This window comes from Lycorma delicatula, chromosome 1 (assembly GCF_047948215.1).
Source record: "Lycorma delicatula isolate Av1 chromosome 1, ASM4794821v1, whole genome shotgun sequence".
Lineage (NCBI taxonomy): Eukaryota > Metazoa > Arthropoda > Insecta > Hemiptera > Fulgoridae > Lycorma > Lycorma delicatula.
Window position 1 is genome coordinate 342,766,289 of NC_134455.1, and position 17,104 is coordinate 342,783,392.

Genomic DNA, 17,104 nt, shown 5'->3' on the forward strand with positions numbered 1-17,104 from the left:
CCAAGATATTTTTCAGTAGAGATATTTTCAATTTGAAATTGAAGACAACATATCATGAGTGATTCGTAATCAACGCCAAGCAAAAACTACTGAAGATAAATTGATGAAAATTTATATAAATGTTCTTCTTATGGTGTAACGCACACCAAGGATTTTTTGAAATACAGAGTTTGAAGGGGTAAAGTGGAATAACAATGAAATTTACAATTTTTTTAATTTCTCTGTAAAACAAATAGATATTGATTTTGTGTGTGTGTGTGTGTGTGTGTGTGTGTGTGTGTGTGTGTGTGTGTGTGTGTGTGTGTGTGTGTGTGTGTGCGTGCGTGCGTGTGTGTGTGTGTGTGTGTGTGTGTGTGTGTGTGTGTGTGTGTGATATTCATGTGAATATCTAAAAAAAATTCCACAGTTTTTTAAATTTGACCTTGAAAGGGGGGGGGGGGTGAAGAAAAGGTAAAAAAAATTCTTAACAGTGATTGTAAATTTTCCCAATCCCCACTATACTAAACAAGATATTCAGTAGGTTTGAGTTTACAAATACTCTTCAGTTAAATATTTAAAAACCATGTAAGGTTTTTTTTTGAATTTGATTTTTTTAAAGAGGTGCAAAGGTAAACGGTGCTGTGGCTCCAATCAATACAGCCACTGCTACAGTTGCTGTATGTGTGATTGGCTGCATCTACGTCTTCCAGTTACTTTATTAAAAAACATAAATAAAAAGATTGACTGCTATGGGAAACACAAGTAACCATATAGCGTGGGCGAAGTTGCGTCAGGAAGCTACTATTTTATAAATTGGAATGTCAGATAAATTTTATTCAAACAGGAACTGGCTGCATTCTGCTCAGATCACTACACGATGACAAAATGATCATATGTAGTCTCTGAAACTGTTGGATATTACATATTTAGTTTTTTCTTTATAACCTCTTGTATTATTTTTATTCAATTTTGAGCTTAGCTCTAAGTTTCTACATTTAGATAATGTTAGTATATTAATGGATGTGCAAATAAGCTAAAGTTTGAAGGGCCAAGTTTTCAGTGTGTTACTGATATTATAGAGAAATAATTAGTAAACTGCTAAAAATAATTCTTTAATAACTTTGAATTCATTTTAATACTCACTGGTAATATTATAAGTTAATTAACAATTGTTCCTGATTTTATGAAGTGAACATCAGCTCTGATCAGAAAGGACAAACTTATATATTGCATTCACATTAGCTCTTTTTTATTTTTATAAAAATGTAGGCTGCTCTATAATATTAAAAAATAATATGAATTTAATGTATGAAATTAGTTCTGATTTAAAATGTACTAATATGCCCTGTTTTAAAAATTTTGTCTTGTAACATTTTCCTGTTAGTATGAACTTTTTACTGTTACCTTGATGCATGTTTAACTATAGTAAAATTGCATTAAGAATTTGTGTTTGTTTTAGTGTAAATGCAAAGTATTAAATATACATACATTGTGCCAGTAAGAATTGATCACTTTTTTTTAATACTGTACATTTTTTTTAAGTGGTACCATAATTTGTTGAAGATTTTGATTAGTTAAGAACATAAAATGTGGTTGATATTATTCTGTATTCAGATCCACTTTATGACTCAAGATTACATTTTTTCATAAAATATTTAGCAGAAGCATAAAAATTAAAAAACTGTTTTTCAAATTGAAAAATGAATATTATGTGATTATTAAGCTGAGGCAAGATTAATTTTTCTTTATTTTCTTTCAGACCATTGCAATTAGCATTGCAGAAAGTTGAAATTAGTTTTATACAAAAAGAGTTAGTAAATAGGAAAAGAACAAGATTATTTAGAAAAAAGTTTTATTTAAGAGAAAAAAAGATATATTTAAAATAAAGGGGCAATAGCTCGTGTCCTGTAAAATATAATAAGTCAATTATATAAAATGTTTTGTTGAACTGAACCAGATAGTTACACTCTACCACCGCAGTGACCATGTTAACAGATTTTTGCAGTTGTACCAAACACAATCTGTTTTCTAGAAATTGGATTTTCGTCCAGGATGGTTGACATCAAAGATGCTAGAATGGATTTTTAAATTTTGAAAGTTCTTGGTAGAGTTATCTCAGTAAAAAAAAAAATTATTATTCTACTTTGTAACTTTGTTTACCAATTACGAATTTCCTCAAAATTTTATTAGAAATAATGCAATGTGGATTTTGTAATAGGTTTGCCTTGTAGGAAATTATTACTTAATGTAATATAATGGAATATCATTTTTTTAAAACAAAATTAAATTTTTTTTATGACCAAATGATTCTTTTTATAAAGGATGTTCTGTAGGTAGTCTTAATCTCCTCTGGATAACATCAGTGGAAAATTATTAAACACATAGAGATGGTATTTTTCGTTTCTCATTATTACTACATTGAATTATAGTGTAAAGATATATAACTTTAAGTTATGCTGATATTCAAAGCATTTTTATGCAACATTTCAAGAAAGTTATTTGGAAAGTTAGAGGTAAAACATTTCAAACTGTCTTTGCTAATGCTTAACAGTGTTTTACTGCATTCTGTTTTTCTTCTTAAGATTCTAGCTGCTTGCCCTTTGCATTTCTTGCAAGTCATTTTTTTGTATGTAGTAATAATTTTTTAAAAGGCTTACATTTGTTTTAGGTATTTAAAATAAACTTAAAAAAATTAAATTGATTAAAAAAGTAAACTAAACTGAAGAAATAATACTACTATTCACATAATAATGCTCACAATGTGTATTCTTTGTCTTCATGAAATAAGAATGTTTAAGTACTATTATAAATGTACTTCTCAATTGGGGGAAAAAGACAATGTAATGTCGAGGGAGAGTAAAAATTTATCAACACTTGCCTTAACACACCTTCAAGGTTGTCACACTTTACTTACATTGTGTGCTTAAAAGTTGGTATGACTGTGGTCACGTGTGCGAATTTTGATCCTGATTGGTTAATTTGCCTTCCAGCTATTACAGTGTGAAAATGTTCCCTTTGCCAGCAGTTTGCACAAAGGACAAACAGTGAGCAGTGATCACTGTTTGTCCTTTTCACCGATTTCTCTAGTCGGAAGGTGTGAAAGGGATTGAAGTTCATTGTAGACTTTTATTACAATATGGGGACAGTGTTTTCTCATAGAAGTATACTTTGTGGGTTGAGAAGTTTAAAAGTGGTTGGAAAAGTGTGTGACACATGAAGAGGGAGCAGGATACCCATAACCTTCACCAAGGATGACAAGATTCAGCAAACTCAGAAATGGTGTGGTGAATAGGTGACTTACCATTGATGAGGTAGCATCTTTTTTTGAATATCAGATCAAATGATAAAGATATTTTTTCAAATATCAAAGCCTATCAAATCAACATCAATGATTTGATGGGCTTCTGTAAAGTCTGAACTTGATTGGTAACAAGACAGCTTATTGCAGGACACATGCTCAAACACGTTGACAATGCTTACTTGATTAGTTCAACAAGGAAGGTGACTCATTTTTGAGCAGAATAGTCACCAGTAATGAAATGTGGGTTCATCACTGTCAGCCAGAATTGAAACACCAGAATATGGAGGGGAAACACACTGAATTCCCCAATGAAGAAAAAATTCAAGACTAAGTCATGATGGGTAAGGTTATGCAAACGGGATTTTTTTGGGCGCAAAAGGATCTATACTGGAAGACTTCATGGAAAAGGGGACTAAGATCAACAGCACAAGTTTCAGTGAAAACAAGCTGAGCCAGCAGTTTGCAATGAATGCAAAGGTCTATTGTCAAAGAAAATGTTGCATAGCAACACCCCCCACACAGGCTTGCCACACCATTTAAACCATCAATAGCTTTAGTTTTGCAGTACTGAAACCTCTCCCAACAGCCCAGATCTTGCTCCCTCTGATTTTAATTTGTTTGGGTTGCTCATGGATGCTTTGAGGTTGTTGATTTTCCATAGTCTTAGACGTGCAGGAAGTAGTGCAAAAGTGGCTTTGCGATCAACCGAAAACCTTTTTGGAAGGAATACTCAAGCCCGTGATGGCTGGACCAAGAGCATTGACAAGAGAGGTTACTATGCAGAAAAATTATGTACGTGTTGAACCCTGTACTTTGTAGGGTGTAGATTTTACTTGTCCATGTAAGTTTTGTAAAAGCTTTGTTAGTTGTAATGTTAGGTAAAGTTATAGAAAATAGTACAAATTAAAAAGTTGCTGTACTTAGTCACATTATGGTAGATCATTAAAAAAAATGTGTGTATATATATATATAATTAACCAATTATTTTAATGAGTGTGTTAAGATGGAGGAAGCAACTGTCACACTGCTTCTTCTTGGCTTCACTTCTTTATCTGCCTTATTTATCTTTGTTCCTTTATTTTTATCTTTTATCTTCTGTATTTTATCTTTAACACTTTATCTTCCTTATTTTGAGTCCATATAATTGTTTTAACATGTTTGAAATAAATAAATTATTTTAAACTAAATAAGTATAATAATAATTACTGATTTTATGCTTTTTATTTTTTTATCTTTTTACAAAATTGATTAAATATAAAGAAATACTGTAATATTTTCTGAAAGTCCCAGAAAATGTTTTAAAAAATTTTATTTTATACTTAAGGTTAATGTGGACATGTGTTAGTGTACTTTCTATGGACAAAGACTGATTCCCTTCAGTATCCTTTAACATACAACTGCAATTAATGGATTACAAAAACCACTTGTGTAAAAAACTCAATCTAGATGAAAGAAACCAGTCAGCGCAGTTCTAAACATATTTTCATTATGCAGCCAAGATTTTTTAGTCCCAAAATATTTGATGAACTCTGAAAAAGTTTAATTATAAAAATAAAGTTTAGCCCTTTTTAGAGATAACTGTAATATTTAAAGTTAGAATTTTAGTGGCAGTATATAAACTTTTTACTATATGTAATAATGAATCAAAGAAGATTGTGTGATGACTACTAATTCAACTGGTGTGAGAAGGTCATCTTTCATTGGTCATCTGGCACCAGAAATGTTGAGCAATAGAAATTCTTATTTTCGTTTTTTAATTCTGTTTTAGGTCAATGGTAAAATAAATGGAGATGTTTTAGAAAACAGTGTTGTATCTACGACGCAGAAGCTTGGTGAATTGCAATTTGAAGAAGATGATGAAGAAGCATTCTACAATAAGGTACAGTTGCCATTATATTACTGTTTATTTTATACTAACAGAATTTTCTACTTATTTTTTTTTTATCTGCCTTAGAAGTGTAAACGCACAACTAGTTTGCAGAAGTATAATAGCACTGGCTATCCATGTAACTTGGTAGTGAAGATTAGACAAAACTATCAACTCTTTTCATGATAAATGGAAAGTTTCTTACTTTAATCAAGTGTTTTAATCATTCTTGTGATTGATCCTGCACAACTATTACAATTTACACTTTGTTTCCTGTTGGAAGTTAGTAATTGGTATAATGTATTCATTGACTTGCTGCTACATAAAATAAAGATAAACAAATAACATTTATACAGTGTACTGCTAAGTTATGTGTTATACTCATGACTTATTATGTCACAGATGGATGTTCTTGTGAATTGTGATGTCATCTTCATGATGTCATCTTGATGACAGGTTAACACAGCTGTCAGGGAGCTGTAATACATGCATCAATTTCTAGTGTGTTTCTAACCATGTAGAAATGTTTGGCTCTTAAATCTAGTTAGTACGAGTAGTATTAATATAACCTGGGTCAAATCTGTTTTCTCATTTATTCACTGATTATCTGAAAACTTTTCCTTGCTTGGTAGTAAAAAAAAATGTTTCTTCATTAAACATTCCTTTTATTTTAGTGGCACCCACTAAAATAAAAGGAATGTTGAAGAATCCTGAAGAAAAGGAATATAATGAAGAAAGATGCACCATCTTTCTTCATTATAAGTTACACAGTTTTGTCCCCTGTCTTTCCCAGGCTGTGATACACTTATGGTATCACATGAGCTTAAAAATAATTTCATTATCAGTCCCTGATAGTATGGATTATATAAGGGTAATCATGTTAACTGCACATTTTTTGGGGAGTAGTGAGGATATGATTTCTGTGGCTGAATTTCCTCATCAACATTGTGCTATAGAATATTTTCTTAAGGTGAAGGAATCCACTTCATGCCTTACTTTCTCTGGCAGATTTGCCCAGGGATGCTTGTTATTAAAGAAAGAAAGAAAGAGAGAGAGAGAGAGATGAGTGCTATTTTTAGGATATTCTTATACTGGGATACCTGGTTATGACACCTAACAAATAACAGAATATTTACTAATAATTTTGGTAGAAGTTGTCTCTGCTAACAGTTGGCTATGCCTCTTCGTACACCCCTGAAAATAATTTCATTATCATAGTCCCTGCTATGGATTAATAGTATTGACATAGGATTATATTGATATTTAAATCGATATTTGTTCTGTTATAAAATATGTTTTAACTTTTCTAGGAACTTCCTCTTTATGCTTGTAAATATTGCGCAATCCATGATCCAAGTTGTGTTGTAATGTGTAATGTGTGCAAAAAGTGGTTCTGCAATGGAAGAGGAAATACATCTGGCTCCCACATTATCAATCATCTTGTGAGAGCCAAACATAAGGTTAGTTTTAATTTCTAACTATTGGTTATCTTATATTAGGTGTTCATAATTTATTACTCAAGTCATTTTGGTTCTTATTTGAAATTACATTGATGTTTACATATTTCTTATATTACCTGTAGCTGTTACATTGCAGCGTGTGTTATACAACCATAAAATATAAAAGCAGAAGAGAAAAGATTTTATTGGTGTGGGGGGGCGGGCGAGGAGAGGCAGGAGGTCCTGGTTTTGCTGGTCCAAATTGGCTTTATAGAGAATAAAGGGGATCTTATCTGTTACTTGTCGACCACACATTATTAAGGAAATGTTGCTCTGAAATTCTCTTATTAATCTGTTAAGTCTACAAAATAAAAATTAAATTTTTCATGTTCACACAAGCCAATGTAACAATACTGAAATAGCAAGCTAGCAATAAGAAAACCTGGTTAGTTTGCTGCCTGGTTAATCTTGTTTTCATATTTGTTTTGAATTACAAGATTGCAAGGAAGTGTATATTCATGGCCATGAGAATACATATAGTTATGACAAAATTTGTACTTGATGAGGCTCTAAATTGCCTTTCTGAAAAAAAATTAATTTTCATCAATTAGTAATAAGAATACAGTTTTGTGAGCAGGAATTGGAAATCAGCCATAATACCATGGCTGACTGATTAATAGTTACACGCGTGAAGTATGAGTTAATGAAATGACCTGATATATTAAATACAAATAAGCAGTCCTGGAAAAATGTAGAAATTGGTGAAAGCCTATTTTCACAGCATAAGAACAAATGTCGGCTGTGTATTATCACAACGGTGGTGATTGGAGATGTCCGTCATAAATATCATTTTGTAGGCCCCCAATGCTACATGCATACTCACACAATAAAGAGTACGTGGCAGCTCAAACCAGTGAGTGTAACAAAGCATAATGCGGTACGCATTTGTCTATGATTGAGTTACTTGTGCAAGTTTACTGGCATTAACAGCATGAAGGAGACAAAAAAGATTTTGAAAGATGTATCCTACTGACCAACTGAGTTAAAGGTAACAAAAAAAAAAATCTTTATTTAAAATTAATTACTTGTAGGTTAATTAATATGCTGGTGACAGATAATGGAAAAGATCTGAATAAAGTTTTATTTTGTTTTCCCTGTGAAGAGAAGCAAGATGGAATAACATTTTAAATAGTGTTTTATTTTTAAGTTTTCTTTCTGCTTTAACATGCTTTAATCTTAAAAAAGAATTGATCAGAAAATGTTTTTCTTCCTTTTTTTCTTGCTCAGTTTTTTTTGGAAAACTTATAAGAAATCCTTTTAAAAAACCTGATTATCAGTGATTGGTTCTAATTTGGAAATTCATATACAAGTGGTATGAATTTTTTGTTACTGATAAACTCACAGAGGCAAAAATAACCAGATTTGATGTATACGTTAGCAGAGAAATTAGATTTACTCTTTGTATTGTAACATCCAGACTAAGCATGTAGAAACCATTAAAAGAAAAAGAAATGTCTTTTGCAATACAACTTTGATGTCAGCTCAAATGTTATTCAGAATATTGGGAAGGTGAAACAGTCACATTACTTTAAATGAAATAGTAAAAAATTAAATTATTTTCATTATTAGACTCCTGATAGGGTGGACTCTGTTAACTTCAATCAATTTTTATTCTTTAAAAAAATGTTTTAATTTTTCCAGGAACTTTCCTTTCTGGTTAAAAAATTAATAATTATGAATTGGTAATATTTCATTTATAGTAATTTGATTGTGTTTTACTTTCCCAATATTCTGAATAACATTTAGGCCGACATCACAGTAGTATTGCAGAAGACATTTTTTTTAGTGATTTCTACATGCTGTCTGGAAGTTATAAATATAAAGATTAAATCTTAAATCTAATTTCTGTGTGAGAGTATATATCAAATCTAGTTATTTTTACCTCTGTGAGTTTTATCAGTAACAAAAAATTCTTACTATTTGTATGTGAATTTCCAAAAGTAATGAATATTTTGCACAGAATCTTCACTTAATCATATCTCACTTAAGTCTGACTGGTGGATGGGTTTAAAAGTCTGTGACTAACAATTGGATGTATTTTACCATATTTGATAGGAATTTACAAAATTTTTCCATATTCTACATTTTTCTAAATGTAGATTTTGGCCTTAATTGTAGCTTACTGATAAATGATACACCTAAAGGAAGACCTCAGATGTATAATTCTTGATACTGGAACAGTTTGTGGAAAACAAAGTATTGCAGAACATATCAAGAATAAAATCTTTCCATTCTGTTCTATTGGTGTGTAATATGAATTATTGAAGGTGAACAATAATACTCATTCTTTACATTAGTAATATCGTTGTACATTAGACACACTGTTCTATATGATGCTGTATTATCATTAATTTTTTTATTATTTATATTTAATAACTGATTTGTTTCCAGATATTTATCAATATTGAAGTGACTGATGTCATGTTTTTGGTTTAAATTTATAATACATAGTACCTTCTCTCAGTTTTGATCTTAGTTGTTTTGAGTTTTTTTTTATTTTAGTATAAATCAAGTGGATTAAACTCTTCATATTCAGTTGACATTTCTTACACAGATTTTTCTCAGAATTAAATTTTCTACAAATTTGACAGTTTTGTTTACTGGCATTTGTCTATTTTGTACATCAAACCTAAAAAATTTGGTTTGATACATCAATTCATTTTTACAATCTTCTCAAAAACTATTAGAGACATATTCTGGGATTTGTTCCATTCATTTTTTCAGATCAAAAACCATATGAAGCCCTCAAATTTACTCATTTAAGTTCCAAGAATTTTAGTATGGTTTGATTTTACCCTTTGAGCAGAAATCAGGCGGGAAAATACTTTGCTAGCTTTAACTAGAAAACAAAGCCGTTTTGGTCATTAGTACTTAATTAATAGTGTTTACTGTTTATTTAGTAATAAGTACTTAAAAAGTAATATTACTAAATTATTTCTGTTAAATTTGTGAGACACCCAGTATAACAAATTACATTTCTTCTAGTTTCTTTAATAAAACAATATACAGTTTTACTTGTCCAAAGCAGTACATCACCTTATAATGTTTGTTTTAGAATCTGCATTTTCCTGAGTACTGACCTAGTAATTCTTTTATCTGTCAATCTAAACAGGATTTTTCTAGATTTTGTATGGTAGTATTGAACCAGAATAATTACGATAAAGTACTTTTAATTTAATTAAGAACTAGCTGATTTAATTAATTTTGTAATAATGTAAATTATGCTTAATTTACAGTAATCTTTAAAAATAATGTTTATAGTTCTTTTTCTATTTTTAATGGTATTTCTTGTTAAATAGGAAGTTACATTGCACAAGGATGGTCCTCTTGGGGAAACTGTTCTGGAATGTTACTCTTGTGGTGTGCGTAATGTTTTTGTATTAGGTTTCATACCTGCAAAAGCAGATTCTGTTGTTGTGCTGTTATGTCGTCAACCTTGTGCAGCTCAGAGCTCTCTAAAGGATATGAATTGGTATTGTTTTATTTTAAGTAATCATATTTTCTGTTTTAGTATATTTAAGTTATTGATAACATGTTTGATATTTTTCTTTTGGACCTAGAGAATTTTTAAAATGTTTATTAAAATAAATATAGATCCATAATGAATAAAATTTAAAGTAGATAATTAGATATAACTGAATTCATTGAAGAAATGGAACAGCTTATTAAGTAGAATGTTATTAGAGAAGATAAAAAGTGAAATACTTGAATATAAATTTATTTTATATTTATTTTTATTAAATCGAAAGGTAGGAGACTTGAGTTAATAGTTTCTCTTTACATTTTTTAGAAGTGTTGTAATCTAATTTTGTAGTTAAGAATTGAATTATAATGAATTCTTATATTTTAACTTGAATCTGCAATATTTCTAAAGCATTTACATAAGAAGAGACTTCAATAATAAATCTGGACAGGTCCAAAGATTCTCCCTTTAAAGAATTTCATTTTAAAATTTGTTTTTTTAAAACGATTATGCTATAATCATCATTTGTAATGGGCAAATTCTGACGCAACTACAAACGCATCAGCCTTTAAAGAAGAATGTAGCTGTTGCAATTTTTTAGGTTAGTCAAATCATTTCTTATTTAAGGGCAGTGTATAAGATTGGCAACATTACTATAGCATTTTCAATGATCTGCTTGATAGTAGAAATTATTTTTTATTAATAAAATATTATGTATGTTCATACAATATGTTATTATTGTTTGAATTGGTCTAGCATTCATTTGTATTACAATGACCCTAATGTGCAATTACTATTTATTTATTTTGTAATAACATGATTAATATTTATTATTGTACAATTATATGTTTTTTTGTAAGATTGTAATTTATGTACTGTTAACATATCAATGTAATATTATTTATTTTCATGTACAATTTTGAGATTACAGATCAAAAACTGTTAACTGTTAACTTGACAAGATCTGTATGAGCTTTGTAAATTCCCTTGCCCTTTTAATGTAGCTAATTATTTTTATTTTTTGATAACTGATTGTTATTAATTAAACCTAACCAGAACAATGAACACAGAAATTACATTTTTACAATTTTAGATTTTGTCTATTGTTTAGTTAAAAGCCTGTGACAATTTCTCACTCTTTAAAGCCTCCTTTACTTTAACAGATTTCTGTTCAAATCAAATGGGACATGTTCAGTACAATCTTGTAACTTTTGTTCATGAATTAAAAACACTTTTAATTTATATTGGTTTTGCTTTTTATTTTTTTTTAGAGTACTTACTAATGACAAATTCTTGTGAAAGAATGTAAAGTGTAAATAAACTGCATGGATGCATTTTAAAATTTCACTATTCTATTGTAAAAGATTTTTGAAGACCATGACTCGTATTAAACTGTGTTAGATTTTGTAACATACAGTTGAATCTCAAACAAATAAAACTATAATAAAATATTATTAACTAAATGAGCCAAAAAATGTATAGATCAGTTATTTTTATTTGATAAAAAGATGGACAAAGTAAATCAAAATATTTGTGTAAATACTGTTTCTAGACTTAGAAAATGTGACTGTGATTTCACTTTATTATAAAAAAATTGAAAATAACTTTTAAGAAAAACATAAAATTCCTTTATTACTCTTCTTTATCTGTAATATTTTCACTCTAGTAAAGGGTATATTTGTTTATTTTTTGCATTAGGGATCAAGAACAGTGGAAGCCGTTGATAGCTGATCGTTGTTTCCTTTCTTGGCTTGTCAAGATTCCAGCTGAACAGGACCAGTTGAGAGCACGGCAAGTAACATCCACACAGATTGCTAAACTTGAAGAACTGTGGCGTGATAATGCAGACGCCACGTTTTCAGATTTGGAAAAACCTGGCATAGATGAAGAACCACAGCAAGTGCTGCTAAGGTATAACATAATAAAGCTATAACTTTAATAATAATTTTATTATAAATTTAAACTATATACTTTTGTGTCTCGACAAGATCTGTTAATAAATGGAATGGGCTCTCAGTCCGGGCACCTCACCCTAAAAGGTTTAAGCTTAATGTGTATCTAATATTTTTAACAAAGAGTTAATTCCAAAAATTAACAATTACGGTGACATGCTCCACAACAGTTTTCTGAAACTGGGATTTCTTGTAGGTATTCAGATTCAGTTGTAGAACTTGGTGGTTCCTTAAAACTTTTTCAATGACTGAAAATGTAATAAACTGGCTCTCTTATTACGTTACAGAGAGACAGTGAGAGTGTGAGGGAGGGAGCGCGTGCGCGCACATCGTGTGTGTTGTATCTCAGGATAAAATCTTTTTATATTATGTATTTTAAATTGTGTGATTAAGTCTATTGAGTGGTTACTCTGCTTGCCACTTGTTTATTCTACAGAAATTAAAAAAAAAAAAAAAAATTGAAAATGTGTGTTACACACTAAATAATTTATTCTCTTTTCAAATATGAATAGTGCACAACTTGTAGGTTTCAAAAACTGAAATTTTTTACACCTGACATTTAAAAGAAATGTTTGAAAAGTATAAGTGGTAGTAAAAATAAATTGAAATTATTGTAATTATCCATAAAAACTTTTGCTGCCTAGAGTTTTTTTTTTTACTAAGTTAAAGTTTTTTACTTGGTAAAACAACATAATATGCTCATTTTCAGCAATGTATTTATTTGATGAATAAATTTTTTTTTGTAATTCCTTTTGTTATTTTTTATTTCTGATTCATTGATATTTTATAAATACGGAAATATGAAATGATTTCTGTTACCTAAAATTAATACAATTTTGGCTAGAAAGGTTCTCAATGGATGAAGTAAAAAGAAGTCCATACACCCTTATCTTTACATAAAAGTGGGTACTGTGAATGTTATCAAATGATCAAGAGACTGGCAGTAGCCACATAATTAAATAATCTTCTTGACAATAGAAATCATAAAAGATTTCCATAGGAAAACCGTGTCAAATCAATAAAATGAGAAGCTATTTTGTAGAAAAGTATGACCTTGATTTAAAACAAATGCAGAAGTAAATCTGTATGAATATATCAGTGTCTTGTATTTCAGACATACCAGATTTAATTTTAAAATTATATATAAAGTTGTAACACGTGTAGATATACAGTTGTAATAATGCTCACTTGTTGCATTGTTAATTTCATTATGAGATTTTGTATTTAAAAAAAGTGGGATAACTATCCTATTAGAAAACAAAGCAAAAATTCTGATTGAAAAACTAGGTTTCTTCACAAAATTAAGAAATAAATAGTAGAAATACTGTGAACCTAATAGAGAAATGAATTGAAATGTAATAAAATTTGAAGCTTTTGTATTGTGAAGGAAAAGAATTTTCTAATTATCACTAATCTCTGTAAGGAAAGAACAAGGAATTCTCACAACATGAATACTATTGATTACATTACACATATATCTAAAAAATTTAACTGTATTTTTTGGCGTTCACTTTTTTAAAAATATAAATCTTTAGATATTATATTAAAATAATATTATGTATAATATAAATTAAAATAATATACTGAAGTAATAAAATGTAATGTTTTTCAGTCAACTGATCTGAGAATGTAAAATAAGCTTTTTTTTTAGTTGATGGTAATCAACAGAATAGAATGAATATCAGTAGTGTTCAAACAATTTTTTGTTAAGTGTAATGTCTTTTGAAGCACAGACAGTGTCTTTTATGTTGAGGTAAATTTTTAGCAAATTATTTTTTGAGATTCATTTGAGCTGAATTTAGCGTTAGCAGATAATCTTAATTTACGTATGGTTTTATTTAAATTTATTATGTTCTTTATAGATATGAAGATGGATATCAGTATCAGAATATATTTGGGCCTCTTGTAAAACTTGAAGCAGACTACGATAAACGCCTTAAAGAATCACAGACGCAGGAGAATGTTGATGTTCGTTGGGATGTTGGGTTAAACAAAAAAACCATTGCTTATTTCAATCTTGCAAAATCTGATGGAGGCAAGTTAAGAGAATAAATTCTAATTTTTGTAGATTATAATAATCATTCACACAACTTTGCTGTAAACTTTAAAGTTTTTTTTTTAATATTAAGGTTTGTAGAAATGTGTGTAAATTCTAATAAAATCAGGTTTTTTTTAGATTTATTAGGCTACAAGTGAATATAAAATTGAAATTTTTTTGGCCACTGATTCTAATGATACAAACTTGCAGTATGTAGGCAAAATATAGCAATTTTCATGAAAGATTTTTAATACATTCATTATTCATTTAAAACTGAAAAGTTTAATTTTATTTTAATTGCATGTGCTGTCTTTATTAAATCTATATCCAGTATGTTTGATCATTCTAGAATCGTAATGAAAACAGATTTTGTGAAAGTGTGGTTGCTTTTAATGAATATGGTATCTTTAAAATTTTTTGCTTTAATTAATGATAAATAGGCAAAAAATCAAAATTATGATTTTTTTTTCATTTCGTATTTGATGTTTCACACTAATAAAAATGTAAAGGTATGTTTTGTTTCACACTAATAAAATGTAAAAGGTATGTTTTTTAAATAAGTACCACTGATATATGTCCACTGCAGTGCAACTGTTGCAGTTTTGTGCTTGTGCACTAACTACATCTAATGGCCTTCTACAGATGCCATTATGTGGTTGATAGTCTTTGTTTACAGTTTCCTGTGCCTGTTTAAAATGCCTATGACTACAGACAGTGCCACCAATTGTGAAATTTATGCTGTAATTTGTTTGTAAATGCAAGAGGTAAGAAATGAGCTGAAATTTATTGACAGATTAGTGAATTGTACAGGGATAATGCTCTATATCTGATGGAATAGTGAGAAAATGGGTTAGGGGATTTAAAGAGGGTCATACAACGTACACAATATGGTACGGAATGGGTGACAGTTTGTGTTATCATCAATGATTTGGTGGAGAAAGTTAATGGAAAAGTCTGAGAATAGATTGTTTATGATTTCATCACTTATTTAATGAATTTTTCTTTTTTTTTCACAAAGTGTTCTCAACGAGATTGTTTCTGTACACTTAATTTGTCAGAAGTTGTGCTCATGTTAAGTACTAAAAATGTTGACTTTAGTTGCACAAAAACAAACATTTAGTCAGTGCTTTGAATTATCTCATGAGATATAACAATGAAGGCGTACATGGTTATCTCACATACACCAGAATCAAAATAATAGTTCATGGAATGGAGACACACAATGTCTCCAAAGAAAGTGAAGTTCAAGAAAAAAATGTCAGCCTGGAAAATCATCTGCAACTGTGTTTTGGGATAGACATAGACAGGGGGTGTTTTGAGTAGTTTGTTGGTTTTTTCCCTTGGGGAGGGAACTATAAATGTCAAGACATGATTGCATCACGCACTCCAAAACAGAAGGAGTGGCATGTTCAGTGTGGGAATCATGCTGCTTCGTGATAGTGCTTGGTCACATGCGGCTTATCGTATCCAAGATCTCATTGCATCATTTGGCTGGTAACTAATTAATTGCATACTGGCACCTAGTGACTACCACTTGTCTTGCATTTAAAGTATTAGCACCTTGGTAGCCAGTGCCCTATGATAATAACGTTCAAACAGCTTTTCAGTAATGAAAAGACAGCAGATTTCTTTGAAGATGGAATGCAGAAGCTGATTACATATGTAGCAAGTGCCTTTTAATGTAGGTGGAAATTATATAGAATTGTAGATTAATATCAAACTTTCAGGTGAATATAAATTTGAAAAAAAAAAGTTTATTTTTTATATCAAAACTACTTCAAAAACATGGCTTGTGTGTGTTATGTACTGATTTTATTTTGTCCTCTATTAATGAATTTGTAGCATGTGGGGGGGGGGGTTATTGTCTATTTAAAAACTTTATTTAAAAAGAATTAAAATGTCTGATTTTGAGAGATGTATAATAGAGGAGAAAACATGATCTCTGCTGGCTGTAAGAAAGGAAATACAAATTTACAAGTTAAATGCAGATTTAACTAATAAGAGGATCACAATCACTCTGTTGTTTCATCCATGTCATTAAGTGATTTATGATGTTGAGAACTTACTTTGGGTGCAGTAATTGTAACAACCTCTGATAGGCATTCACTTTTTTTGTCCGACATCATTCCCAGGTGCAGTAGTAACAGACTGTACAGTTCATAATCGGTTATGTAATACACTACGGGAGTATTGTTGTCCTCTTCTTCACACATTATTCTAGATCAGTAACTGATAATTTTTGGCCAGTACGTGCAGAATATTCTTCAGTATTGTTGGTGAAAATATGAATATCCTCAATTTTGTGGTCATTTGTACATTTTGAACAGCAATTTACCATTGTCATACTGCTATGTTGTTCCATGCAATTCCAGCACTGTACATAAATTTTTTAATGAAGGGTTTTCAATAAATCTTCGTCATTTACTGCTGCTGATATTAATTCCAGCCTAAATGGCTGGATTAATGATGTATTTTTAAGTAAAACTAGCTGTAATTTTATTATCTTTGATTTTAATAAGTTGATGGTGAATGGGCCAGACAATTATCAAGAAGTAGTAAAGCTTTCTCTTCCATCTTCTGTAGGCACAAATAACTCTTGACAGATGGCACAAATTCCTTGTTAAACCACATTAAAAAAATATTTGTTGTCATCCAAGAATTTTTACTGTTCAAATGGAAACTCATGCTCATTTTGAACTGGGAACTCATTGTTTTTGTAAATTGTTGGTAATTATTTCATGTTTACATATTTGAAACAATGTGGACCATATTTACCAATACATAGCAGTTTTAATTTATCATTTCCAGATTTATTAGCACACAATTGAAAAGTAATCCTTTCTTTATTAATTTTCATACCTACTTATTTGAAGCACACTTTACATCTAATGATTTTTTTGGTAGCAATTTATAATAAAAACCAGTTTCATCACAGTTTGTAAATGTGTCCATCACTGTAATTATTTTCAGCTATAATCCTGTTTAGGATTTTAGAAAATCCCATT

General features: G+C 29.8%; 1 protein-coding gene across 1 annotated transcript in view; it reads left to right on the forward strand.

Moving 5' to 3' along the window:
* Positions 1–17,104, forward strand: part of Upf1 (Upf1 RNA helicase) — a 98,131-nt gene that overhangs the window by 18,211 nt on the left and 62,816 nt on the right. Inside the window, exons 2-6 of the mRNA XM_075382316.1 lie at positions 5,049–5,159; positions 6,458–6,607; positions 9,946–10,118; positions 11,808–12,020; positions 13,924–14,096. Of these exons, the coding sequence (XP_075238431.1) occupies positions 5,049–5,159; positions 6,458–6,607; positions 9,946–10,118; positions 11,808–12,020; positions 13,924–14,096 (820 nt within the window). The remainder of the gene's footprint in view (positions 1–5,048; positions 5,160–6,457; positions 6,608–9,945; positions 10,119–11,807; positions 12,021–13,923; positions 14,097–17,104) is intronic.